The sequence below is a fragment of the Lathamus discolor genome, chromosome 3, assembly GCF_037157495.1.
Source record: "Lathamus discolor isolate bLatDis1 chromosome 3, bLatDis1.hap1, whole genome shotgun sequence".
In the NCBI taxonomy this organism is placed as follows: domain Eukaryota; kingdom Metazoa; phylum Chordata; class Aves; order Psittaciformes; family Psittacidae; genus Lathamus; species Lathamus discolor.
Window position 1 is genome coordinate 81096582 of NC_088886.1, and position 27296 is coordinate 81123877.

General features: G+C 41.2%; 1 protein-coding gene across 20 annotated transcripts in view; it reads right to left on the reverse strand.

The window, feature by feature from the left end:
* Nucleotides 1–963: 963 nt before the first annotated feature.
* HYCC2 (hyccin PI4KA lipid kinase complex subunit 2) overlaps nucleotides 964–27296 on the reverse strand; it is a 75362-nt gene continuing 49029 nt past the window's right edge. For 16 of the 20 annotated variants that reach the window (XM_065670031.1, XM_065670032.1, XM_065670027.1 and 13 more), the window contains one exon: nucleotides 19041–26901. In XM_065670031.1, the coding sequence (XP_065526103.1) occupies nucleotides 26297–26901 (605 nt within the window). In that variant the 3' untranslated portion in view covers nucleotides 19041–26296. The other 4 variants (XR_010610648.1, XM_065670037.1, XM_065670039.1 and 1 more) reach the window with 4 other exon arrangements.

The window sequence follows — 27296 nt, forward strand, 5'->3', positions numbered from 1 at the left end:
GTGTGGTATCTCCTACAGGCCAAAAGGAGGGCTGCATGGACATCTGGTAGTCTACCAAAACTGCTAGCAGGGAACTCTAAATTCAGGATGATTTAGTGTTTCATTAAAGTTCACATGTAGGAAACTAGATATAATTGCACTGAAAATGCACCACAGTATTACTATCTGCAGACACATCAGGTGGCATCTTCCATATGTACTCATAAATCTCTGAGTTTCATAGGAACTATGGAGAGTCAAAGGACTGCATGGTTTCCCGCCTTGTGTCCCTGTCCCCCCTCCCCAGGAACACATCTCTTTGAGTGGCAGACTTCTTGTTCTTGAACTGTACATTTGGTCTCGGACATTGGGTAAGACACAGTGTTTTGATCCCAGTTGCAGTGATTCTGATGGTGGCCTAAGTAGTGACAGGCAGGATCTGATGCATTTTGCAGAGTTTTGGAACTGCAGCCTGTAAAATGCAAGTGCAACCCAAAGAAGACATCCACTGGGAAATGTTCTGGGGAGGAAGCCAGATAGTACTGCTGGTATGTGCCAGTTTTCGCCATCAGACTCTCCAGCAATGCTAATTAGGTCATATGTTTGAAGAATCAAATTTTCAGTCAGACAAGGAGATACCCTGTTTTCAATACACACAGAAGTCGGGCTGTAAAACCTATCTGTTGCTTCTGTCAGTAAGGGGTAGACCAGGTAACAATGTTACTCCATATGATAGAATCATAGAAAATATGTTTCCGTTCTTTTCAAAAGCTATATACTGATTTTAAAAGGTAATAACATTCTTTTTAATTTTGGTACCTTATAAAAACCAACATAAGGTATTTTTACTGATTGGCTTGAATTCTGCATAAGGATTGGAAGAGGTATTTGACATAATAATGCAAATGAGGCTTTCACAAAACTGCTACAAGTATCGCTATCTTCCAATAACATACAAAGATTGTGGAAGACAAGACAAGCTAATGAAAATTAGTAAAGTACTTTATTTGAACTATTACAACACTGAGCTGTAACACAGCTACCAAATATGAGACATACAATAAGTCCCTGAAGTCTGTCTGGCAGACTTCAGCTGATGGAACTATAGGGCTCACTCCCACATACCTGAGAAAAAAAGTGAAGGAAAGCTGTCAAACTTCAGCAGTCTCCCAGCCTCTGAGGGCTTAAAAAAAGGGAGAGTTTATAAGTGGCACTTAAGGCCTTCTCCAGGATCAGAAGACTCTCCTGATACAAAAAAAAAAAAAAAAAACATATATACAATCAAGCTTAAAAAAAAAAAAAAAATCAACAGAAAAACTTCATAGCCTCTTCCTATTCCTGGATTTAAACTTGGAAAGCAGATGAAAGAAGCTGGATCCTCTCACCCTCCCCAAGAGGCAATGACGCAAGTCCATGACAGTTTTGATTATCTTGGGTTTGGGGAAAGTCCTTCAGTTCTATTGCCAAAATTCAGTAAGTTACTCACAGTGTGTCCCAATCCCGCTAGTCTTTCATGCAGTCAAGGCAGGATCTCTTAGCATTATAAATCCTGGCTTCTTCATACACTGGAAGCTAGTCTTGTCCAACTGGTAAAGGAGTACTGGAAAGCATTCAGTTGAGAAAAGTTGCACCACTGCTACAGACTAAAGCTCTGAGCTTCTAGAGATTTGCACTTCCCAAGTAAACTGCTCCAATCAAACCCTCATGGCTGGTGAGGTAAGAGCAGAAGGCACAGTCTTACCAAGTTTGTTTTTCTGGCTGTAAGGGTGGCTGCATAGATATGAAGAAGGCATCACCTGAACTAAGAGACAACCCAGACAAATCTAACTACAGAGCAAGAGATGTCTCGCTTACAAAAGTCAACATTTCAAACTACCTGAAGTAGTATAACAATGAGCATAATTCATTACAATTATTACATTTCAGTAAGTAGTCCAGCAGCCTTTGGGGTTGGAGGGAGAGAGATCTGAGCACAGGTCCCTCTCCAGCAGCCCTCAAGAGCAATTGCCATAGACGCTTTGAGAACAGAGAGACGTTACACATCTTCATCCTCTTTCTCTAAGAAGTCAGTCAAGGTACTGTCATCTACAGGAATTAGTAAGTATTCCACACCATCAGCTCCCTGAGAACAGACATACACATTCTGTTAACACCGGTGCACAATGCAATGCAAGCCACTAGGCTGCACTGCAGTGCCAATGTTTATTTGCAGTCTGGGTGAGAGCTGGCCAGCACTCAGGAGGACTACGTTGCTAAAAACCAGGAATACTTCACTCGAGCAGCATTGGAAATATGCAAATACTGAGAAAAGTCAGTATATACAAAATCTTCTGGTGGGCTATGCTAGTCTGACACTACACAGCCCCTCAACACTGTGTTCCCATATCTAGAACTACTATACTGCCTCGTTATTAGGACTAGCTTGCATTCTTCCCTCATGCAAATACACGTTAACTATTGGAAGCAGATTATCAGGCTCCAGAGTCTATTACTTCTCAAGGTTTTCAGGAAGAAGAGACCTGTAGGTTGCTGAGTAACCAAAGCATGCTGTATTTTTACAGCTCCCTATCCATGTAAAGGGTGTTGATGAATTGGGAGACATGGAAAGAGCTGCATTACAGAATGTCAGCACTTTGCTGGTTACTAGATGCTTCAAATAGCACAGTCTCACTGCAAGCTGCAGAGTGGTGTCTTAGGGATACTTAGGTGGCAGAATATCCAGAATTATCTTTTTTCCTAACTTACCCGCTTGGTCCGGATGAGCTTGTGGTCCCTGAATTCTGTCAGCTGTGCCCTGAGTGTCAGGTCGCTGTTCACAAGGAAAGCCTCCCGACACTGCTGGTAGAAGTCTTGGAAAGACAGTCCTGGAGATATAAAAAGGCAAGAACAAGAAAATGAAGTGGTAAGATTCACAGATTTTTTTGCATAACAACGTATAGTTTCCTCCTACAAATCTTGCTTTGGCTTAGAATGCACTGGCTACAGTAACATCACTTCTTTCAAGTACACAGCCAACCTAATATTTCAGTAATCAGTGGAAAACAGATAAATTAACGTTTCAGTCACCCCGTTTGCCTAATGGCATTTTAGTAGCACTTTAAATGCACTTCCCAACAAGGTTAATCTCTCTTAATTTCCAACTCTTCTATCTTACTTCCAACTTTCTTTACTATTAACATGTTATTCATATCCCCTGCAGCACCTATTAGAGACAGTGACAGAATATTCCACATGTACCTAGAAAGCAGGGACACATGAGAACTCATATAGCAGCACCTGAACAGAATCTCCTGCCTTTCCCTCATCCTTTATGTGCTAGTTAAGCAAATTCATATTCTTCCTTTATTTTAATGCTTTAACTTCAGAGTCCCCCATGAATTGTCTCGTGCACGTCTAAACATAAAAGCAGACAGCAGTAAGAGGAGGTCCTTCAGAACCAGCCAGTCTATTGATTTCCTGTCATTCAGACACAGGACGACTAGAAAGAGTCTATGCCACTGAGTCTCACTGAGCCAGCAGTTACAGCATTTCTGTTGCTGGTGACATACACTGCATATCAAAAGCCAGTGCTACTATGACTGAGCTGGCAATGGCAACACCGAAACAGGTAAGAAGAGGTGGGTACATACCTGGATAAGATGGGTTGTCTTTGTTCTCCAGCTGGTACTGAGCAAGCAATCTGAATATTCCCCTAAAAGAAAGGAGGAAAGGGGAAAATCAAAAGGAAAAAAACCCCAACCCAAAACCCAAACCCAAACAAAACCAACAAGCACAACTCTCCCCCGGCCCCGTCAGAAAATATTAACTTATTTTTCCATCAAGTACAAAGTCCTGGTTATGGATCCTGACACTGGACAAGGCTTGCTATCCAAACAGTGTTCATTTAAAATAACCAATCAATTAGAATTCAGTCCTACTATCTTCATCTTGAACACTGCTGTCAGAAAACAGGGACTGCCTCCTGACAATTACAGATCAGCATAACCTAGCAAGAACTGGATCCTCAGCAAGCTCTACTGTGAAGTGTAACAGTGTCTTACCTGGCATTGAGAGTGAGACTGCGCAGGACATGTGTTAGGGAGCTCAAAGCCAAAGATCCAGATTGCTGTACTAAAAGAGAGTTCTCATAAGATGTTTCTTCCACATATGGACTAAATGTCGTCGTCTCATACCAAAGCCAGTTGTAGAGGCTTAGTTTTGCCTGATCCCACACTAGACAGAAAAAAAAGAGCAGACTGAATTCAGAGATTTAGCTTTTCTAAGATGTTAAATAAGCAAGTTCTACTGTAGGATTGAGAAAACAATGTATCCTTCTGAAATTCACTGTACATACACCCAGATATTAGCAGTTCGTGCAAGAAAAATTCTCTGCAACAAAACATCTGCATACATCCTTTTTTCATACCAGCTTCAAGATGATCAAAGGGCTGGAGCACCTCTCCTATGAAGACAGGCTGAGAGAGCTGGGCTTGTTCAGCCTGGACATGAGAAGGCTCCAGGGACACCTTATAGCAGCCTTCCAGTATGTAAAAGGGGCCTACAAGAAACCTGGAGAGGGACTTTTTACAAGGGCATGTAGTGACAGTACATGGGGTAATGGCTTTAAACTGACAGAGGGGAGATTTAGATTAGGTATTAGGAAATTCTTTACTGTGAGGGTGGTGAGGCGCTGGCACAGGTTGCACAGAGACGCTGTGGCTGGCCCATCCCTGGCAGTGTTCAAGGCCAGGCTGGATGGGGTTTTAAGCGACCTGGTCTAGTGGAAGGTGTCCCTGCCTATGGCAGGGGCTTGGAACTGGATGATCTTCAAGGTCCTTTCCAACCCAAACCATTCTGTGATTCTATGACTGTACTATATATTCTATCATCATACATTCTATGTACATACATCATACATGCTATGACATACTGTCAATCCTTCCAGAGTCAGCAGTGTGCAAAGAATTTCTGGCTGACAAACAAAATTGTTCACATGCAATGACAGACATAACATCCAATCTCCATTTCAGTAAGTCCCCAAATCAGAGGGTGCCAGAAGCTTGAAGTCTGTTTGTATATTATTAACAGTGACTGGTAATTCTTAGTATCTTCCTATAGTTTTGATTCAATACACCCACAGTTCCAAGTGGGTCTTCCAGCTGCTACCACCATACAAACATATGTCACCAGATCATTTTACACATCAACAGTAATACATGAGCTTATGAAACAGGCTTGGCAGCTGCAAAAACACAGATCCTTCTCTCTTTGCTACATCAGGCCAAAGGAGACTTACTGAGAGGAGCATTGATGTGATCAACAGAGGCAATGAGGTAAATGCTAGGCATAGAGGATAACTGCGCAAGGATCTGCTGACTTCTTTCTCCTCTCAACATCTGGCTGTCCAGGTTATGAATGAGTACATAGAGCTCTAAAGATGAATCTGCAAGATCAGAAAAAACAGCAAAGAACCAATAAACGAAATTGCACACTAAGTGGTTTCCTATTTCCAGTGTAGCCTGGGATAAGTCTATTCCATCAGGCTCCATATTCATTACTCCAGTATTAAATCACTTTCCTTGTACAGCTTGCTTTGATCTCTATCCCACACTTGATGTTTTTGAGCACTTAAAATTTCTCAGTTCAGTGTATCGCAGTTTTTATCACACCTACCTTTTCTTTTTGCAGTTTAAGCTCTTCTCTTTAAGCTTAAACTGCAAAATCCACTTTCCACTTGCTTGTGGCTTTTACCAGAAATTGTCTGTTTAGCTATGACTTTTAGTCCTGCAATTCAAGGTCATTCAAATATGTTTTTGGATGGAAGTCTAAGCAGAGTTTGTTCAACTCCTTTTGAGTTACATGACTGGGACTTTTACCATCCTCCTCACACAATGCAAATGCATTTTCTATTCAGGCTTGGATCCAAAGCATACAGACCTCATTGGAAATCTTGCCCCCTAAGCCCTCAAAGGAAGTTACAAAGACTTAGCTTAGATAATGCAAATGGTAGAAGTTAAAATTTCCAGCTTGCCTGTTGCTGTGGTACTTATCCCTGGGAACAGCTGTTTTCTGAGTCCAGAAACAATTCTGGAACAGTAGCCAGCTTTTGTGCAAATGAATACATAACTCAGCTGCCAATGGAAGTTGAAAGTTCCTCAGACTCACAGTCAGATAAGCTATAGTGTACTACACAAGATTGATTTATGTAGATTCAGGTGGGTACCACCATTAACCAGTGTTTTTCACTTAGTTCCACCTGAAATGCTCATAAGGTAATGATGGAAATCAGAATGTAAATACTTAAACACCCACACCATGCACAATTCAGATCCCATAGCAATTTGTGTATGTATACCTAAGCAGTGAAACAGACATTCAAAACGAATTCACCAAGCATTCTGCGTGGCAGTACCAGTTTCATCTGGCTTTTGAACCCAATGCTTGTTCGACACTTCTGGCCTTTATTTCATCTTAATGCCAGCATTTGCATATATTAAATTTAAATGAATAAACCATGCACATTAAAGCCTTAATCCAGCCTATACTGAAATTTATCGGAAGACCCTCAGGCCATGTTTTTCCAGAGGAGCTCAAAGGACTTGATATCCGTCAGCAACCATCACTGCAAATTGCAAGTTCTTTGTTCCGTTGATTTCAGCAAGATTTGTATCATGTCCTCAAGCAGCCACTAAGAACCATCTTTCCTCACGTAGCTAGAGTTTACCTATCCTGTCTTCTACCAGCAAACACATGGCTACAGAGGCATTATGTAAATAAGGCACAAATGCACTGTGCTAAATGCAAGGGAGGTGATAATTTCAGTTTATTATTATCATTTATGGTTCCTCCATAGGGTTGAGGAGCCTCTGTCTTGTTAGAATGCTTGTGCCTTCCTCCTTCCCTTTCTAGAGAATTTAATGTGTGAAACACTGGATAAAGTATGCTTGGTATCATGTACACTTATATTCCTGGTGCATACGTGTTTTCATGTACATGGCAGAAATTATAAGCAAGAATGTATGCTAGCTATAAGAAACTGTGACTGCATGCATGAAAGCTATGAAGGAAGAAAACATCCAGGTTCTCCTAACAGTAAGTGGACTCTAACATTTTTACGTATAAGGTTAGTTGTTTTACCTTCTTTAAACCTTTCAATGATGAAGTCAAGTTGGTCAAGGGGGCTGCGGAATGTCCCTATATGGTCCAGTACCTCCTCTGTGATGGAGTTGAGAATCTGAAAAAGGAAACAACAGTTCCTTCTGGAGGGCTGTGGCACTGAAGGACCTAGTGCAGAAAATCTGAAACTGAGCCCCTGACTGTCCTAGAGGGAGGTAACTGGATTTTTGCCATCAAATCCCCCAAACAGTCAACATATACCAAAAATTTCTACCCATTTTCAAAACAGTGACATAAAGTACGGCTTTAGACTAATAAATATTTATTAATGAGTATCCTGTTAGTCCCATCTATTAATGATGGGAGTTAATGCAGTTCCTTGGAAAATGCATGGGCCGATTTCTTTAAACTCTCAAAAGAGAGATAGGAACTGTTCTTTATGCAAGAGTCTTCTGTTACAGGATGCAGCAGGTTTCCTTAACATTTTACACTGAAGAAGTTCAGAAGTATCTGTAACACAGGATGGTCAGATAAACCCACACGCTTTTCACACACTTACAGATCTCACAGTGATGCTGGGAAAGTATCCATTAACCACAAGGTGAACAGAATCCTGGAGCAGGGAGGTACGAAACTTCTCTAACAAATCACGCTTGGAGCCCAGTCCATAAAGCACGATATTGAAACCCAAGCTGAAGAAATGTGAGCAAATACACTGCATTAAAAAAGTACAAGTCCCTCTTTAGGTTCATACATTCATTAAGCAAAATGATCCACTGCAGTCTTGCCTTTCAAAATATCGTATTTCATCAACTTGTCATGGTTTAACCTCAGCAAATGAGTATGAAGCAGCCACTCACACCCCCTGCCATGGGATGGGGAGGAGAACTGGAGAAAAAGTTAACACCCTATGGGTTGAGGTAATAACAGTTTAATCATTGAAATAAAGTAAAATATAACAATAAAAATTAATAGAGAGAGGAGAATAAAACAAACAAACCCTAAATGATGCACAATACAATTGCTCACCACCCACTGACCAATGCCTAGCCAGTCCTCAAGGAGCAAACAGCCCTCCCTGGCCAACTCCCCACAGCTTATATATTGAGCATAAAATTCTACAGTATGAAATACCCCTTTGGCCAGTATGGGTCAAGTGACCCTGCCAGCTTCTTGTGCCCCTCCTCACTGGCAGAGCACGAGAGACTGAAAAGCCCTTGATCAGGGTAAGCATTACTTAGCAACAACTAAAACACTGGTGTTACGTTAATCAGCATAATTCTCATATTAGAGTTAAAACATAGCACTGCACCAGCTAGTAGGAAGAAAATTATCTTTCCCCCAGCAGAAACCAGGACACAGCTCCAGGCTTGCCTTCATTCACCCCTCCCCAGTGATTATATTCAATGCTTACCATGAGTCACAGAAATTACTAGAAGATAAGCAAGTCTTCATAGGGGTTTTCTACTCTCATCCACAAGCACAATTTCAAAGCAAAATTAAACAGTTCTCATATCCCTTTCTTATCCTAACTGTTCCACAGAGAAAAAGGCAGGTAAGCATAAAGAGAACATGCTAGGGAATCACAAAGCTTTGTTTATTTTTGAGAAGCAGGAAATCTATCATCTTAATAATATCAATCTATCATAAATCAGAAAGAAGAGTATCAGGACTAGAAAGAAGTGTATCCGGTCACTCAAACAGCATTGGGCAAAGGTAATGTGTTCAACAACTGTTAGTGACTTCAGTATCATCTATGGATTTGTTCCTTCTGCCCTGCCACATACATCTCTAACCATTTGTCCAGATCACCAAGCCAGAGAACTCCTCCTCTTGCAGCTCTCCAACTTTCAAAGCTAATTTATTTTTCATATGCTCTGTTACTCCCCATGGACCACAAATTTATGTTCCATCCACTCTCCTGCAAAGCTTCGAAGAGGCTTTCTCCTCACCAACATCTGCTCGTGACTCAGAACTTCAGATATGGTGGCCTGCCTTCTCAAAGGTGCTTCAGCATCTTACAGATCTCTACAGTTCCCATTCGCTTTCCTGGATGCTTGGTCTTTTCTCCTTCCCACAAAGATACACACAAAGCCAGATAAAAATTATACTGCTAATGTTTCTAACAGCATTAAGGTTTCTTCATGCCTAGATCCTTAGGTACTGTAGGCATTCAAAGGTAACTGCTACACCACTGGGGATAGACACACACCGAAGAAACTGATGATGGGTGACCAACTACCAATCACACTACTGTAAGCAAAACTGACTGTCACAAAGGACACTAGTCACATCATTCATGTTCCTGGTTTACTCATTATTCATGTTCCCCGTTTGTGAACGCCCTCTTATCTTGGTCTACAGAGGCACAGACCAACTTGCCAGACAGAATGCAACCTCATGTCACTTCAGACATTCAGTTCAAGGAGTTAGTCAGAAATGATTTGGTTTACAGGAAACACTCTACTAAATCGATGCCACCTAATTTTAAATTCAAGCAAACAATCAAAGAAAAAAAGTTGCACCACAACTCATCCACAGAATGCTGCTGACATGAGGGTAAGTTTACTGGTAGTGCCTGTTTATGAGGCTTCTTCAGTGATTCTCACTGGATACTTACTGTAATTGCAGCATCCACTTGGAAAACAGGGATTCATGTAGCTGGTTTAGCTCTTTGATTTCAGCAGCATAGGCAGGGGGAGCTTTCTTCAAAAGGTCATGCAGTGTTTGCTGTGTTGAGAAAGAGGCAAGATGACAGTCAGTCAAAGCTGAGAAAAAACAAGACATACCTGGGCTCCTTACAAATACCCCTCTAGTATGCTCTCTAGCTAGGAAGGAGAATATTGTTCATTGACAGTGCACTCAATACATGTTGGTTTGGGGTTCACACCCCACACCCCCCCCCAGGAAGACCCCTCTAAGCACAGTTTTGCTATTGGAGAAACAAAGCAGATAACAAAGTTGTTTAATGGGAAACAGCAGCCAGACTAGGACTAGAACTGGTATCAAACTGTGTTTTAGCTCTTCCTACTGAGTATGGGAAAACCGCTACTGAAATAATGGACAACACTCAGAGCTTACACAGAACCAAGTGCTGTACCAGGAAGACACCAACATCACAACCCTGCTCACAGGAGCAAGGGCTCCAATCAACATGCTTAGCAGTGGTTCAGGTGTTTGTCCCTACAAGACAATGCTCACAAACGTCATCTTAAAAAATAAAGAAATCATTTGCAACTGACAGCCAATCATAGAAAAAGTATCATTTCAAAAGCATAAAGAATCAAAGGATTAATTCAGCTTTAAAGGTATGCTGGGATGTTGATGTTTCAACAGCATAGTATCATGACAAACGGCATCAAATCTACACTGGCCTCCCTTCCTCTTCAATTTTAACAGTTTTGCTTTCCACTCCCTTTCAGTAGAAGATAGTTTACTCTGGAAAGAACACAGAGACAGCTGCAATGTATCAGACAAACATATAGCACTGACAGAACTGCTAAGCTTCCAGTTTCTTCAGAGACAGCAGTAGATTTAATACTGAAAACCTTGATTTCCTTCCAAGGCTGTTACGAAAGAATCCAGATGTTTCTCTGGATAACAGTTCCAGACAACAACAGACATCAGGCAACCTGCATATATGCCATCTTTTAAAACACAGATGGATGCAAAAAGCAGTCACAGACACAAGAGCTCCGAGTATTTTATATACTTCCCTGGCACCTGTCCTTGTGTACCTATCTCTGTAGGGTACAGCTGCTTACTTTGAACTGTCTTGTAAAAGCTGCATATGGAAAATAATACAGTAATTCAATCACCACAATTAGACCATTCCTATCTCCTAGAAATTGGAAGGGGACAGAATGCATTTCACAAACTAGGTGACAACATTTAGAGCTCTCCTAGTCCTGCACGTGGCTTGACTCAATAATGCTCAGATAAAAAGTGCTCTCTCCATTTCTTCTACACATAAAGAGTCAATACAGCTTGTAACTTCCCTAAGCACTTCACTAACAAAAATGCTTTTGTTAATGGTGCAAATTTTTAGGGCAGGCCTCTGCAACTCTGCTTCTCCCTCTTCTCCTCCTCAAAAAACAGATTTTAACTTGTTCTGGTGTCGTGGTATAAGCCCAGCCAGTAACTGCAGCTTTCAACTATTTGCTCACTTGCAAGTGCATTCTCTCTGCATTTTCAATACTATTTCAGGTTCAAACAGCTGGGCCCTGTCCCTGCTCAGAGCAGCAGAGGAGACATAATGCTTAAAATGCTACCTAAATCAGTGTTACCACCAACAATGTAATCAGCAGAAATAAAGTGAAAACAGCAATACCAGGAAATTTGGATGAGGGAAATATTCAAAGAAAGCAAAAGCTCCAAGAATTGTGGGATTCACTATAAAGTATACCTGACTCAATCTTCTTCTCCGCAACTTCTGCAAAGTTCGGTCTGAAGTGAGCACTTTGGAACTACTGTGAGCTTCAAAGTATTCCTCCACCAGGTTGCTCTAAAAAAAGGATGGCAAGATCAGCCACACTTCTGCTGTCAAGTTACTCCTCTCCCTTTGCACCCACAAACACATTTGAAGATGGCCAATATGAAACACTGAGCAAGGATGAACAGAAAGCCAGCAGATATTTGCAAAAATGGTTTCTACAGTAGCATTCTGCCAAAGCCAACAGTCAGATGGTTCTTTCCTGAAGACACAAGGGAGATTCTGAGAGAACAGAACACTAAGCCAAAAAGTAGTATGTGTTTCTTTTGGTGCTATAGAAGTCGCCTTCTTCATCATTTCTCAGTACAGGGTCTCCTGCTTTGCGGACATCATAGAACTTCTCCTTCTGGAGCTACTAAGGATAGAGACTGGATTAGCCCACAGGCTCTCATGATGCCTGTCCAACAGGCATTGCTCAGAAGTACAGCAAAAGCCAGTCCAGCTGGTTACATTTGAAATGAGTCTAGCAGTTCCTCCCTACAGTTAGGTGTGGTCACCCACAGCTTATTGTCACTAAACATTCCTTGGTGTCTGCTGGCTTAGGGGTATATTTTCTGTACACTCACCATCTTGTCCTCCCTATTTTTTTTGGCTAGGGTGTTGCCGGGAGGAGGCGTAGATGCTGCCTTTATTTTTTCTGGGGTCTTCTGATGTGATGAAACAGTGTTGTCTTCTTTTTGGTCTTCCTCATCCTCCTCCTCTGAGCAGGAAGAAGAATATTCACTCTCACTTTCTAAATAGGGAACTGGAGCTAGAGCATAAATTTACAGTTAAAAGCTAGCAACGACTTCTTAAACAGAACAGATTTTGCATCATCTTGCTCACTCACACACATTCTCTAGATGTTTTTCAAGCATATGACGCTTAAACATATTTCACATAAAATTAAAATAAATGCTTAAGAGGACTGCAAACATACACAGTCATTTCTTTCCCAGTTCTAGGCTTACAATTTATTGTTTAGTAAAGCTTGCTCCTTGATACCCATTAAGAAGTATAATCCTACCATAAAAAGTTACTAAAAATGGACATTGGAAGTCCCTATTTCTCTTAGCATCTCATGTCAGTTTTCCCAAATGCCAACCATGCAAGCTGAGTGCAAAAAAGGTTTTGTAAAAGACCTCTGTTAGCAGTGTTGATTGAAGAGCGCAGGCAGAATGTGGCTCAGTCTTGGTCTCTCAACACAAAAGAAGAACTAGAAACATCCCACACTAAACTCTCCTCTACATTCATTCTGAGCATACATAACCAACCAGACATGCAAAATACTTCACCATGAATGTTCCAGCCATCATCAAAAAAGTTTTATAACTTGGTTAAAGTAATTGCTAGATAACTGCATTAACCAAGAAACTGGGCAAGTGTCAGCATAGGTGAGTTACTGAGAGTTTTGTCTCTTTTGATCATGTTACTGAAGTACAGTGATTTGGTGCTTCTAACCCCCCTCAACCCTTACCTAAGCAGCAATCTGTGGAAGGGAAAAGGTCTACACAGATTTCCTTAAGGACATTTCTACACTCTCTGCAGGATGAATCAGATTTTTACTACAGGAGAAACACTCTCCTCTGAACACAGTGCCTCACTGTGGGACTGACTGCAAAGGTTGCTCTTTACCTGTTAGCCTCCTCCTGAGTCTGTAAGGTGTGGTAGATACAAATTCTTTCTTCTTATTCTGTAAGAGCAAAGAAAAAACATGCATTAGAAGAAGAAAAATATACCTCCTCAAAACAGCCCTCTGCCAAGAAAGGAGTAGAATCTGGTTATACTTTCAAGTTATTTCAGTCCACTGGGAAAACAGAGGCAGTAAGTATGGAGAGTTCTTTTTTTGCCATTCAGAGCTAGAGGAGGGGCAGGATCAGGTTCCAAAAAGGGCTTAATTCTTTCAACTAATGTCCTGAGATGGAAGGTAGAAAACCATGAAATCTGCAAATAAGATGGCAACCTTGGCCCCTCAGGAAGAGTCAAACTGAAGCAATGACAAACTGGCAATGCTTTGGCTCCCCAAATGAGTCGTCTTCCACTTCACACTGTCCACTCAAAGTCATTGGGAAGTCCACTATGAAAACAACTACAAGAATGACAGAAGACCACTTAGAATACTAAGCCCAGAAGCACAGCGAAGGGAACCCAAGCTGCCTGGGTTTATCAAGCTGTAGTGGCACACCTTCCTTACATAAGTTTAAAGCATATGTCTAACTCAGGCACCAGATCAAGTCTGCAATACTTAGGAAACACTTTTGTTAATCTTGTCAAGGTGGATATCGGATCATCAAGGAATGAATGCCATCCCAAAACAGCATCTCTTACAGGCCTATCTCATCCTGGAACTTTATACCAGAAAAGTTGTGCACACATTTCTAGTATGATGCTATACCATTTTAGAAAGCCAAGTGTTTCACAGCACCCTACTCATAACCACCACAACTGGCAATTCTGGACTGTATCTCTCTGTAGCATCACAAAAGACAACATCAACTTACATCTCCTCTCATTATCACAATTTATTTTTTATAAAACAATGCTAAAGAAACTCAGCAACACCACACTTCCTGAATTCCTGTTCTAATGCCATTCCTTATAATTAAGGCTGTTTCTTCCTTTGATGAAAAATTGGAAAGTTAAGAGTTTAAGTGGTTGTCTAACATCCTCATTAGTGTGGTGCAAGGAAATTGGCTCCACCCATGCTAATCAAGCTGTCAAACCCACTATTTGCCCACTGACACTAAATTCCGTAATCCCGATTAATGGTAACTCTGGTTCTCACTTGATTTCTCCTGCCCGGATGGATTAGGAGAGACATTTGTACTGTCCTTCCTTTCCAGAACTGTAGTAATTGGCCAGTTCAAGTTGCAAAATGTAAAAAAAAAAAAAAAAAACCAACAAACAAAACAACCCAAAACCAAACCAACACAACACAAAAAGCCAAAACAAAACAAAAAAAAACCCAAAAAAGGTAGAGTCATAACTCACCCTCTCCTGCACTCTGCTTGAGCGTTCTGCAAAGCAAGAAACAGCATTGTTCAGAATACTGGGTATTTTCAACAGTGGCACAAGAAGGTCCATTAGAAAAATAGACATTCACTATTCAAAGATACACTGTGCCAGAATATCAGCTTCATGGGTGGTTAATCCTGTGAGGGAAGCTTCTAGGTCCTCACAGGTAGGCAAAGAGAGAACAAAGACAGTCAATGTTATTACCACAAAAGTCAGCTTTTAATTCTGGTCACAGCTTTGGGAAGCCATCAGCAGGAGGGAAAAAGCTGAAAAATGAGCTAATGTCCTTTCCCTGACCACATCAGACTCAATTTCTGAGCACAAAGTAATATGCTCTTGCCAGCTCACCTGCACTGACTTTTCCTACCTATATTTCTCCCTGCAGCATTGGGTGCTTGAATATTACATAATAAAACATGAATTTATACATGTACACCCACACAATCCTACCATTTCGGTGCTCAACACATCAGCCCAGCTTGTAACTCTCTTAACTACAAGCATTTCTGTTGAACACAGAGGAAATTATCAAGTGTTACAGCAACAGAAAAGTTCCTGTTTTCTCTACATCACCAAGACAGAATAAAAGATCTGACACCCAGGTGAGCCCGAGGCCACGCATACCGAGCAGTTCAGTATACAATGCTGAGCTGACAAGAATACTCAAGCATGACAGAAGCTGGCACTCAAGCATCCACTCTACTACCCAAACAGAAACATAATCCCCATCCGCTCAGCTTCAGTTCCGCAAAGCATCACAGAACTTACGGCTGCTTTGAGGGGCTTTGGCTGTCTTATCAGGGCACTTGGAGTGATCAGGTGCAACACTCTGTCCTGGTGTCTGGGCTAATTCAGAGGCTGTAGGAAATAGGGGGAAGGGAAGAAGTTTCACATCGGGTACAAAACTCCCAGCTCTGGCTAGTCAGCCACGAATACAAGCCAGCCATACACCTGAAACACTCTGTAAGTATTAATTTCTTAGCTACGTCAGAAAGCGCACCAGATACTTCCACCTTTTTTTTTTTTCTAACCTTAATGGTGCATGTAATCCTTAAAGATTTTTCAAAGACTGAACTCCTCAGTTAATTCATTTTAAAAGTATAGCTGCGGCAATGGCAAAGTACACTTAACTCCCTGGGAGACCACAAGTCTTCAAATCAGAACAATGAGCTCATGCTCACTAAGTCCTTTAAAACTGCTGAACTGGATTTAGTAAAGCATCAGGTATAGCAAACACATCAGTTCCCTAGGATGTGGGTTCTTGTATCCTACCAACCTCTTTTTACTACTTAATGGCAAAAGCAGAAGTTGAATCACTGATCTGGAAATGGAAGGCCCCCATATCCTGCTATCAGTCTCTCAAAAAAACTAGCTTTCCATTGTACGACTTGCTTCAGTTTCCAAAGAGGAAGCACCAGTGAAACCTACCCTGCAGGAGGGTAGAAACACACAACTTCCCAAGACACAGCAAAAGGCAAGAGGAGAAGTAAGGAGTTACAGACACCACTTTCTACATGCTGATACAGATGGATGACCCCTCTTCCCTGGATCACCCTCCATAGGATCTATTGGTAGCTGTGACAGCCAAACACTAATGAGGTTCAGATGGTGTTGGGCACACATACTGGCAGCTGGGCTCAAGCATCTTCTTTGAAATAGGACAGTCCACCCTCTCCGTATTGCCACTTTCTACTTGCTTCTCCTGAGTCCACAGTCAGTTTAGCAAGCACACTCAGACACTCTGAGAAATCCACTGACACAAAAAACTAATACTCCATTCTTTTTGACTCTTTGCTACATGATGAGTTACTCTCATAACCCTCTAAGTTAAACAAATAAAATGTCTGCCATCCTTAGTCTGCGTGTAAGTGCCATTCCGACGGCATTAAGAAACTTCTACTTTTCCTTCTGTTTTCCTCACCAGACCATTGCTTTGCCTTAGCCCTGTGCTTTTGTTTCTGAGGAAGACTGATTCAGAGCCAGATAAAAGCTACTGAAATACTACAAAGTATTTCAATACATTTTGAATAAATAGGAGAGACAAATCATAGAATACACACACAAAAAAAAAAAAAATCACAGCCAGAGCAAGAATGAAAGAAGAAGAAAACATACCCAGCTCTGCCAATCTGCTGGAGCGTTTGGGAGTCTTGAACGAGTAAACTTCACCACCACTTACACTTGAGCCATTTCCTACTGGATCTGTGAAAACGAATGTTACTTGTAGCTATTTAAAAAGCAGTGGTGTATTCCCAACCCAAGCAGATGGAATGCAACATTTTACTATTTGGCTCAAAGGACTCTTTATATTGCAGGTGTTATGAATCAGTAGCACAACAAAATCCTAGAATTATTATCCTCTCTTCTACCTGTTACCACAAGCACAGAGCTGGTCAGGCCCCAAAGGCAATTTCCTCAACACTGTGCAACTCTGACATTAGAAGAATCTCCTGAAGTCACAGCTGTGTTAGGTTTGCCCTGCTAATACCTTGAGCACATATTCCAAGAGCAGCAACATAGTCCTTCTCTTCTAGGATCTCCTGAGGTTCATCATCTGAGATATTCTCAAGCTTCTTCACAAATCTCTTCACGCTGACTGATGGCTGAGCCTTGTCCTTCCGCAGTTTAATGCCTAGGATTGCAACAAAAGCTTTAGCTTCCTATTATTTTATTACTTCTATTGCCATAGCATGCACTTACCCCATTTAGAGACCATATTTTGCAAATCACTAAAAAAATACAACACTGAAAAGATGTCCTGGTAAAAGAACAGCTGGTCTGTGCCCTTGTGGTCAGCTGGCTCTACAGCCATCAGGCCCTCCTTTACCACAGCAGCTCACCCCGACAAGTCCATGAGGACAAGATGCCCATTTCAACACACACCATCTTCCACAGTTTGGAAGAGAAATAACAGGGACTCACACGCAGAAGTATCAAAGTGCATGCAAACAGGATGGTATCTGGCATCCCCCATCTTCCCTTGCAAAGGGGAACAAGTGGAGAGGAACTGGCCTATAGGCTGTCAGTACACTCATGTGAGAATTTAGGCTGAGACCTCTGGAGACCATCTATTTGACCTTCTGCTCAAAGCAGGACCAACAGCAAACTCAAGATATGGGTGCCCTGTGCCTTGCACAACCAAGTTTAAGCATCTCCAGAGAGGTCCCAAACCTTAAAAGTAAATAAAACTGCAGCAAAAGACTCTCTTCGCAACCATCTCAAACCTCATTCCGATTTGATTCTCTACGTGTTTAACCACCTCAGGGGTTGGGAAGTTAGGCTGTTTGTACGCCCTCTCCCAGGGCATTACACACACGTGTAATGAGTTCGGGCGCTAGTACCGAGAGCAAATATCTACGCCACCTCCACCTGAAGGCACTTCTCATGGTGCCGCAGCTGCCCCTTTCCATGTGCCGGAGTGGGGACAGAAATGAACCGCAGACAAGGCAGTGAGACGAGAAGGATGCTGAAGGCCTCATCCTGCCGTGCAGCCCGCCAGAGGCGCTCACCCACCCCGCGTATTGGAGAAGGGCTCCCTTCCCAGCTCGCAGGGCCGAGGGAGCAGCGGGCAGCGCTGTACCTGCGTCGTCAGCAATGTGCTTCAGCACCTCCTCGTCGGGCACGAACTTCACCTCCAGGGCGACGCCACCCTTCCCGGAGAGCCGCCTCATGGCGGGCACCCTGCAAGCACCCACGGGCCAGTCACGTGGCGCCCGCCCAGCCCCGCCGCCAGGGGCGGGCACTGCCACAACGCGAGCACGGTAGCGCGCCGCAAGGCCGGTCAGAACTAACACACACCCCTGCCGCCCGCTCCCCGTGCCGCCGCCGCCGCGGGCTCCCGGCCACCCCCTGACGGAGGCAGCAGGAGGCGGAGGCGGATTCACGTGTCAGACAACGAGCGAAAACACCCGCCTCCCTGAGGGTGAGCGGGGCGGGCGCTAAGCACCGCCCCTGCACCTTGACTGACCTGAGTCTCCACCAATCAGCGACCTTCTGCCCTGCCGCCACCGCCCGCCGGCGGCCGCGGAGAGGGCGGGACTTCCGCTACCAGCGATGCGGGCAGCCGCACCCGGGGGACAGGGGTTGCCGTGGCGACGCGAAGCCGCCCGGACAGAGCTCTCCTCACGGCCCGGGCCCGGCCTCTCGCTGCTTTAGACGCAGGCACCCGGGGGCGAGTTAACTCACACGCAGCCCCCAGCGGCTGCCTCCCGTTCCCGGCCCGTGCACCGGCGTGGCGGTGGGTGCCTGAACTGTGAAACCGTGCACATGTACCCTGCGTTACACACCGCCCACAACCTGAGCCCCAAACCAAATCCTAAAACAACCAACCAAAAAACGAACCAAGACCCTAAAAAACCCCAAACATTAAAAAAAAAAAACCCTAACCCTCGCACAAAAAAACAACCCCCCCCCAACCAACCCAAAAATCAAAACCAACCAACCACCAAATTAAAAACACCCACAATTCACAAGGTCTCCATTTCTATTCGGAAACAGCACAATATTTATTTAACATCTTTATATATTTATATATATATAACTTTTTTTTCTGCATTGCAGACTGTGTCAAGTTTTATACATCTCTATTTACAACGATTTAAAATAATTATATTTCATCTCTGGCAGGTATTTACAAAGTCAATAGTAACTACATTTCACATTTCAACAAGTCAACAGCATTAACCAGCTCAGTAAGACAGTTAAGATAATGGCTTAACATGCACCAATAACATGATCTTCGATACGTGCCATCTTCAGGTCTAAGAACGAAGATTTTTGCCTGGTCCCAGGTTAAAGGACAGCATACAGCAGAGGTCACGGTTTATTAGAAACCTGTTTGGTTTAGTCCTTCACCAGTACCGAATCTCGAATGTCTGGGGGTTGTACCAGCACACAGGGCTGTCCTGGCAAAGAGGGGCTCCCACCACCAATCCACAGCTCTTCGCCCCACCTCTATGCTACAAGAAGTGGGCTACTTGGTGCTTACGCTCCTTCTATGACAGAGATAAGATTACATAATGCTAAAGTAGTAAAAATCCTCAGAAACCTTAGTTTGGAGAAACAAACCTGGTGTGACAGAAAGAAGTAAGAAAATAATCTTTTAACCCTTGCAGAATGTTTCTCTTTTTGCTAGTAAAACTGACAGCATAGCCTGTATTCATACAAGGATGAAAACAGATCAAAAGGTTCATTGCAAAGTACAGGAATTACAAATTTAAAAAAATGCAGCATGGGGTACGGCAATTTAGTTGTTGGGTTGGGGTTTTTTTTATAGCAAAAAAAAGCTACCATAGTAAATCTAAAACCTATTGAGGATATCTGATTTAATTATTAAAAATCTTTACTAGCTTTCTCCTGGAATCTTTGATATGGAAAAAATGTTAAATGGCTCAATTCTGTTTAATCATACGGTGTTTTTCCATAAATAACCAGCTCGCAACATCCAACCCAAAAGTATTCACTACCTGCAAGAAAAGAATAAGAAGTCTTTTTCAAAGGAATCACTGAACACTGACACACAGAAACACACAGACATACCCCAGTACTAGGAATCTATTAATACTCTGACATGTTGGTTTATCCTGAGTGATTGTTAACTCACATCTACTGTATACTTGAAGCCACAAAGCTTTTACTAGTTGCATTTTTCATAAACTATTGGCATGAAAGTCTAGCACAACAACAACAACTGCCTAAACAGAAAGAACAGTGTCAATAGCCAGTATTTCTGTCACTCCCAAGTCATCCTTATTTTAGAACAGAAGGTAAAAGGTTGCTTCATTCAGCCTTTTTTTTCTGCTTTGTGATCAGTTCTGGGGAGGATGAGGATTCAAACATGCAGGATCCCCTAGCAATTTGTAAGGGGGTTTCTATGACAAATCCCCCCGACCATTTTACCCTCTAAAACCAAAAACCTGTGTGAATTCTGTATCACATTTTAATAAGTGATTAATCATCTTGTCAAGTGTTGAAATTTAAATTGCTTTAAAGAATTCTATCAGAATGCAAAGATACTCCACTCTAAACTGCTTACATTTTATCAACTGTGAAACACCAGGAGCTCACAACCAAGTAATTGGTTAATAAAACTTGATCTCATCACTGCTCATCATGCACAAGCTAAAATATAGGGCAAGGTTTTACTGTACAGACACAAGAGTTTACTATACATCTGTTCCCATCAACAGCTCCTCACAGGACTAGCTTAATAATTCTTTATGATAGGAGGGGTAACTTATGGACCCATTTTAAGGTCATTTGGTCCCTCAGCTACTACTTTTGGTAAAATCTGAAAAACACAGTAAGGAAAAAAAAAAAAAAGAAACCAGGGGAGGAGCATAGCCCAGAGAAAAGTAAATAAAAGAATGGTAGAAAAAAAAAAAAAAAGCATATTTTTTTTCATTAAATCTTAAATACAGACAAGTCATATGGGACAGATTTTTACTAATTCCATTTCTGGAAGCTGTAAGGTACCCTTAAGACAGCTTGCTTCTGAAATTTTAATGTCACAGGCCCTGACACTTGCAAACTTACTAGGCAAGTTAACTGAAACAGCTAGCTGTTATGTTTCAAAATGTTGTTCCAAGATGAGTTTAATTTTAAATAAAATGTCATACTGACTTCGTGGAAATCCTCGTACATATCAGTCTTGCAAAATCCACTTACTGCTTGTTTTCAGGAACTACTGAAAAACCAAGTTGCTCACAGCTCTCCATCACTTGCCACTACTGTGCAAGAGGCGAATGAGTATTTTGGCTCTTCAGCTGGTCACAACATGCAAATTTTGACAGACTGATAACACGCATTTGCTAACATAACACACATGTCATAATGTGCCACCCTGAATTACCTACAGAAAAGCTTTCCACAGCAAAGTTTATCTGAGTGCAGTGAGAAAACAAACTAAAAAATAATGAAGAGATTAAGGCCCATATGCTAGAAACAAACAACATTTAGAGGATCTGGCTTCTTTGCTTACCATGTTTGGAAAGAAGTGATATTTTGCAACTTTAGTCCTGCAATTATCCTAAACAAGAAATTTAAATAAACAAATAAATAAAAAGGAGCATGTTTACTCTTCTGACGCAAACTATTCCTATGATGTAAACGGTTGTTACAAATGAGACCTAGCTAATGATTTTAGTGCTATATTGAATATGCCAAGGTAGCAATATCTTTGGCAATAAGAGAATTGCAGAATTTAAGAATGGGATTATTAAATTTACTAACATCAGAACCATCTTTGTTTTGTGTGCAGTACATACATTTCATCCAAACACGTTCCATTGTATTTTCCACACCTCCTCCAGGATTATCAGTACAGCACCCAGTCTTCTTGATTTTTGTGATTTTACTCAAAAAGTTGTTCTTGGTTCTCACTGAATCTTTAAATGAATTAAAATTTGTAAGCCAAGATAAACAAAAAAATTCTGGTTTGTGACCAAAGTTAAAATGCTGAACACTTAAAAGAGATAGCCATTGGTTCACAATAAAATAGGACAAGTTTAAACTCTTAGGTTAAAATACAGCCATAGCATAGAATTATCTATTTCAAAATTTTTTCTTTTCAAAATATAATTCTCTGAGCATGTTATACATTAAATATTGAGGAAAATTTCCCTGGAGCTAAAATTTTCCAAGAACACTAATAATCTTCATTAAAGAAGTAAAACAAGCCACACAGCATCTGGAGACAAAAAAGGGGTTAGAGTTGGGGTCACCTTACTACAGCGTAGCTTTACCACCATTAATATGCAGGTTTCCCCTTTAATCTTGAAAAATATGTTCATATTTACATACAGTATACACACAGTTGAGGCAATTGATTGTCAACACGTGACAAATGTATGTACCTACCCACACACAAGTAAACCTCACATGGTGAGAAAAAACCCTGTCCCAGTAAACTCCAGTATTCGTAAGTAGTGCAAACAAATGTTTCGTCAGAGAAGAATTTTTTTCACTATTTTGATGTTAAAACAGGTAATTTTAATTATGTTAAAGCTAGCAGGAGTATGTTGGAAATGTAGCGTTTAAAACCAACACACTTGCAAGCTACAAATGCTAGATCTAATGCTTACTGGCTGCAGCATGATGTTCAGCATTGCACAATGACGTATGCTGTTAATAAACTTTTCCAAACTCACATCAGAAAGGGTGTTCAAAGAAATCTGCATTTAAAATGGACAGTGACATACAAAGTCTCCAAATGAAAACTAAAAGCATAATACAGCAATTTAAACTGTCATCTTGCAACATTCATTTTAACAGGCATTTTTACTTCATCACTTTGCTGCCTGCAGGATGAAAAAATGGTGCATTATTCATCCAAAAAGCTGCTCACAATAAGCCCCTGAAAAAGATAATCAAGATGGATTTATCAATCCCAACATTTCGTATTTTCTTAAACTTATAAAGCTCAACGAAAAATATGTTGCAAAAATGGCAGCACAATATGATGTGGTAAAAAGTGTACCAAAGAATAATTCATTTATGCCTACTTAAATGTATATACACATCAAGTTTTATAGTACCCACACTTCCCCACCTAAGAATTACATGTATATGCATGGATGTGCACATACACAGGGAAAAATCATACTGTTCTGCTTTCTAACCCGTTACTAATGCTGCAGTTGCACTGAAAAGCTGCAGAATCTAAATCTAGTGCCTCATGTAAAGTACCAAATGTTCTAAACCGAGACACAGCAGAGTGAATTCAGGATTGAGATTTAAGTCTAAATATTTGTCACAGCTGTCAGAAAATTTAAGTATGTTTTGTACTCTGTTTAGTACTTAGCACATATAATCAGAAAGCCAGCAGATTATTCCCTCAACCCATATCCCAGATATTTCTGATTTTATTTCTGCCACAGTACTTTGAAGTGTACTGAACTTCAGCACGTAAGTTTCGCCTCGATCTTAATGCACCTTGGCATAGTTTGAGACACTTCTAGAAGCACTAACAATAAACATGATACACAGCACTACCAAAGCCTATTACTACAGCTGGTTTGTAGATACTAGTGATGAGTAATTTTCTAAGATAGACTTTGAACAGCACTTGTCTGAAAAATGACAAAACAAGCTCCCACAACTGAATCATTGCACTAAAAGGGTAATTTTCAGAAGCTGTAGATGTAGCACATCAGAAACTTTTTTTTTTTTTTTTTTTACACAGGGATAAATTTGAACTCTTTAAAAAACCTTATATAGGACTGGTTTATATACAGGACAACAAACCAAAATACAATGGATGAAATAACAAAAGGCACATCATCAAAATCAGAACTGTAAAAGTATTTCAAAAGGTAGTCTGACTTAAGTTTTGAGCAATTTAAATTTATGCATGCACGTTTGACTTCGCTATCTGAAGTCACCGAGTTGTCTCACTTTCCTGAAACAGGTTAATAGTGTGGGATCCCACAAACAAGAATATTTTTAACAAGTTGTAAAATTTGGCCCAACGTAATTTTTTTTTTAAGTGTCTAAAACTTCTGAAGGAATGCTTTTAATAGCAAATGTAGAAAATAGAGAACCTTGCTAATGAACAATTCTATGCTTTAAAATAACTATTAAAAAATTAGCTGACACTCTTGAACTCTCTTTTTCTAAAAGACTTAAGCAAATTACTTGGTCCTTCTTAATCTACAGTGATAACTCTTCAATAGAATTTCCTTTATTATGGTCTTTACAAAATAGTCTTGTACAGCCACGACTTACCAACTGTCTCCACTTGTAAAACTTTATAAAATAAAGAACAGTTTAATCATATATAGCTTTTGACATTTTATCGTAACTCTGCCTTAGTTCCTGTGGTGGTCCTTCAAGATTAATTTAGAAATAGTATGATTTCTGATGATTATTCTATTTACTTTTTAAACAAATTTCTGCATGTCAAGATGCCATTTAATTCACTATAGAATGTAAGATATGAGGACTAGTCTGCTAAAGTGATTTGTTGATCCACAAAAAAACCCTTCAAATATTTAAATGAGTTTTAATGTAAATTTGAAAAAAAGAAAAATTTCTCCTGAAATAAAAGCAAGAAACCACCCAAACCTAAAACCATCTACCACCAATGCAACATCATATCATTGTCCTGAATTTCTCAAAGACTATCAAATATAGCCTACTATTTATAACTGCTTCTGGTTATCCTTCACAGTGATAGTGAAACCAAAGTGCCCATGTAAAGATCATAACTCTTTCCTGTGGGTTTACAGCTTGTCAACTTCCAGGATATCATACATATCTAAAGCATAGAGGACGAACTTTTCCCTTTTCTAATAATTAAAAAAAAAAAAAAAAAAAAATTGAGAGAAAATAACAAACATTCTCCTGTATAACCAGAAATGTGCTTCTAAGCAGTGTTCTTTCGCATAAGTGCCAGCCAGTGCCCATACACCAGTCATATACATTCAAGGCTTGGCTCAGTGGCACGAGTTCTGAATTTTCTAGAGGAGGGCCAATCCACTAAAATAAGTTAAAAGACCTCAATAGGTTATATATACCAAGGCAATGAAGCGCGATCCTTCTGGGGGAAAAAAGGACTGTCAGTACCCCTTTGCACAAATGGTGTTTCTAGAAAAGCATTTCACATTGAAGCTTCAGTATTTCTAGCAAACTATTGTCTCTATCCCTGAGACAGCCCCTTAAGAGTATGGTCTGTCTGGACTGCAGGATTCTTCAAATGACTCCATGACTGATTTCAGGGACACTGAGAAAGCAGCTGTATGAGGGGCCAGGGGTGTCCAACAGCCATGATACCATAGAAAGCAGCCTGAGAAATACTCTTTACCCGAATACACCTTTCAATTCAGTGATCAGCACCTCACAAGAACAACAAAAATGGAGCAGAGCTAGCCATTAGTTCCTGGGAAAATAGTGTTTCCTTCCCACTTACAAACCAAATTGATTTAACAGCATGGTGGTGTCTAAATTTTAGTCTGTATGCAGAATGACCCTGTATCCTGGAGGGGAAGACATGTAACATGACAAATGGCTACAACGCCATTAGAACTGCATTGTAACCTATATTATCTACTAAGAATCCTCTCTTTGAGGGAAACAACCTGTTAATACATGTCTCAGTTGCTGAACATCAAAAGCTTCTGGGATGAGAGACTGGGGCAGGCAAGAAACAACTACCCTTACTTTAATGAAAAAAGTGCTGTAGGCAGCCAGGAGCAGCAATGACAATCCCCTCCCCAGAATTGATTGCACAGACTCAGAGAGGTCCAAAGTCACACTAGAATCTCTGAGGCACTCCTGGTTCTGAGAAAGAAAAGTCATGATCCAGTAGTCTTTGCAGTACTGTAGACTGAGAAAACAAACCCGTTTCTATTTCTTAACAAAGCCAAAGCATCATTCTCATAGGGATCACATTCACCATTTCCGCCGGTGTCTCCAGTCTCACAGTGTTGAAATGGGACTGATCAGCCTACGATGGATTGCACATCACCCAAGGAGAAAGGAAGGCATGGAAAAAGGCATACAGTACATTATATACTGCTTCACAACCATGTTTACAAGGGGTGGGGGCGGGAGGGGAGGATGAAGGTGAGGGAAGAATTATTGCTGTTTCAGTAATACAGTATGATAGCTAAACCAAATCAAACAAGATCACAACAGTCAGTATTTTCACACTGCAGGATGATGGTTCACGTTTTGCCTAAGGATGAACTTGCCTGGGGATTAAGGGGAAAGTGGGAGTCCTAATGAAGGGAGTCAAAGTTACACCTGGGATATCAGCTGCATATTGAAACTTGGAGATCGAGACTGCTTGGTTAGGGGAGCTCCTGGGGGAAGGAGATCTTTACCTTCCCCAGCTTGGCCTAGTCGGTCCTCCTGTAGGCTGATAGTTGAAAACCGATTGGTGTTGCCAGCTGCTAGATTGGTAATACCCTCTGTACCAGCTCCAACACTGGAGCCTGCTTGACTGCCATTCACGTAGTCAAATGATTTACTGGAAGAAGCACTGGCGGTCCTGATCAGGCTCAAACTGTTAGCTTTTGGCACCACCTGCCCAGCAGGCAGGCTGAGGTGTTTCTTCGTAGGTGTCATCTCAATTATATCTGCACCAAGGTCAGTGGATTGGTGCATGTACTGCTTCCAAGCTACTGGATCGCGAGGACTCTCGTTGGATTTTGCTGCAGAAGAGGTTTCTTTATCCTTAGCAGAATGGCCACTTGCTGTTTTCCTTAAGCTGCCCTTCTGGGATACAGTTGATATGGGTTTGGTCCCAACTGGCTGGCTGCTGAGTGAAGCTCCTGATGAAAATCCTTCATCAGCATCATTAAGGTTCACGGATTCCTCTCTTCCATTCACACCTTCAGTATCTATTAAGAAAAAAAGAACAACCAAAAAAATCCCAAAACAATCAGAACAAAGAGTAAGCATTCAAGTTATATGAGGACAAAGATGCACAAAGAATGTCCAAACAAACCTCATTTGCTAATCCACCTGGTTTTCACTTGCTTAAAAATTTCTGATTTGCAGCCAGTAATTTTCCTGTCATGTTTACCATAATAACGGAATCTAACAGTAAGTAGTCCCTGAGCTTGGTTTGCCTTTCCTCTACATCACTTTTAGCAGTCAGAACATCTCCTGAACTTTGTCTGTAAATAAAAATTAGGCCCCATTTGGCTAATCCGTTTTAGTTCTGTTTGCAGATGCTGGTGCCTATTCCCCTCCTGCATGTGTTTACAAGGAAAAAAAAAAAATTAGGTTCCTT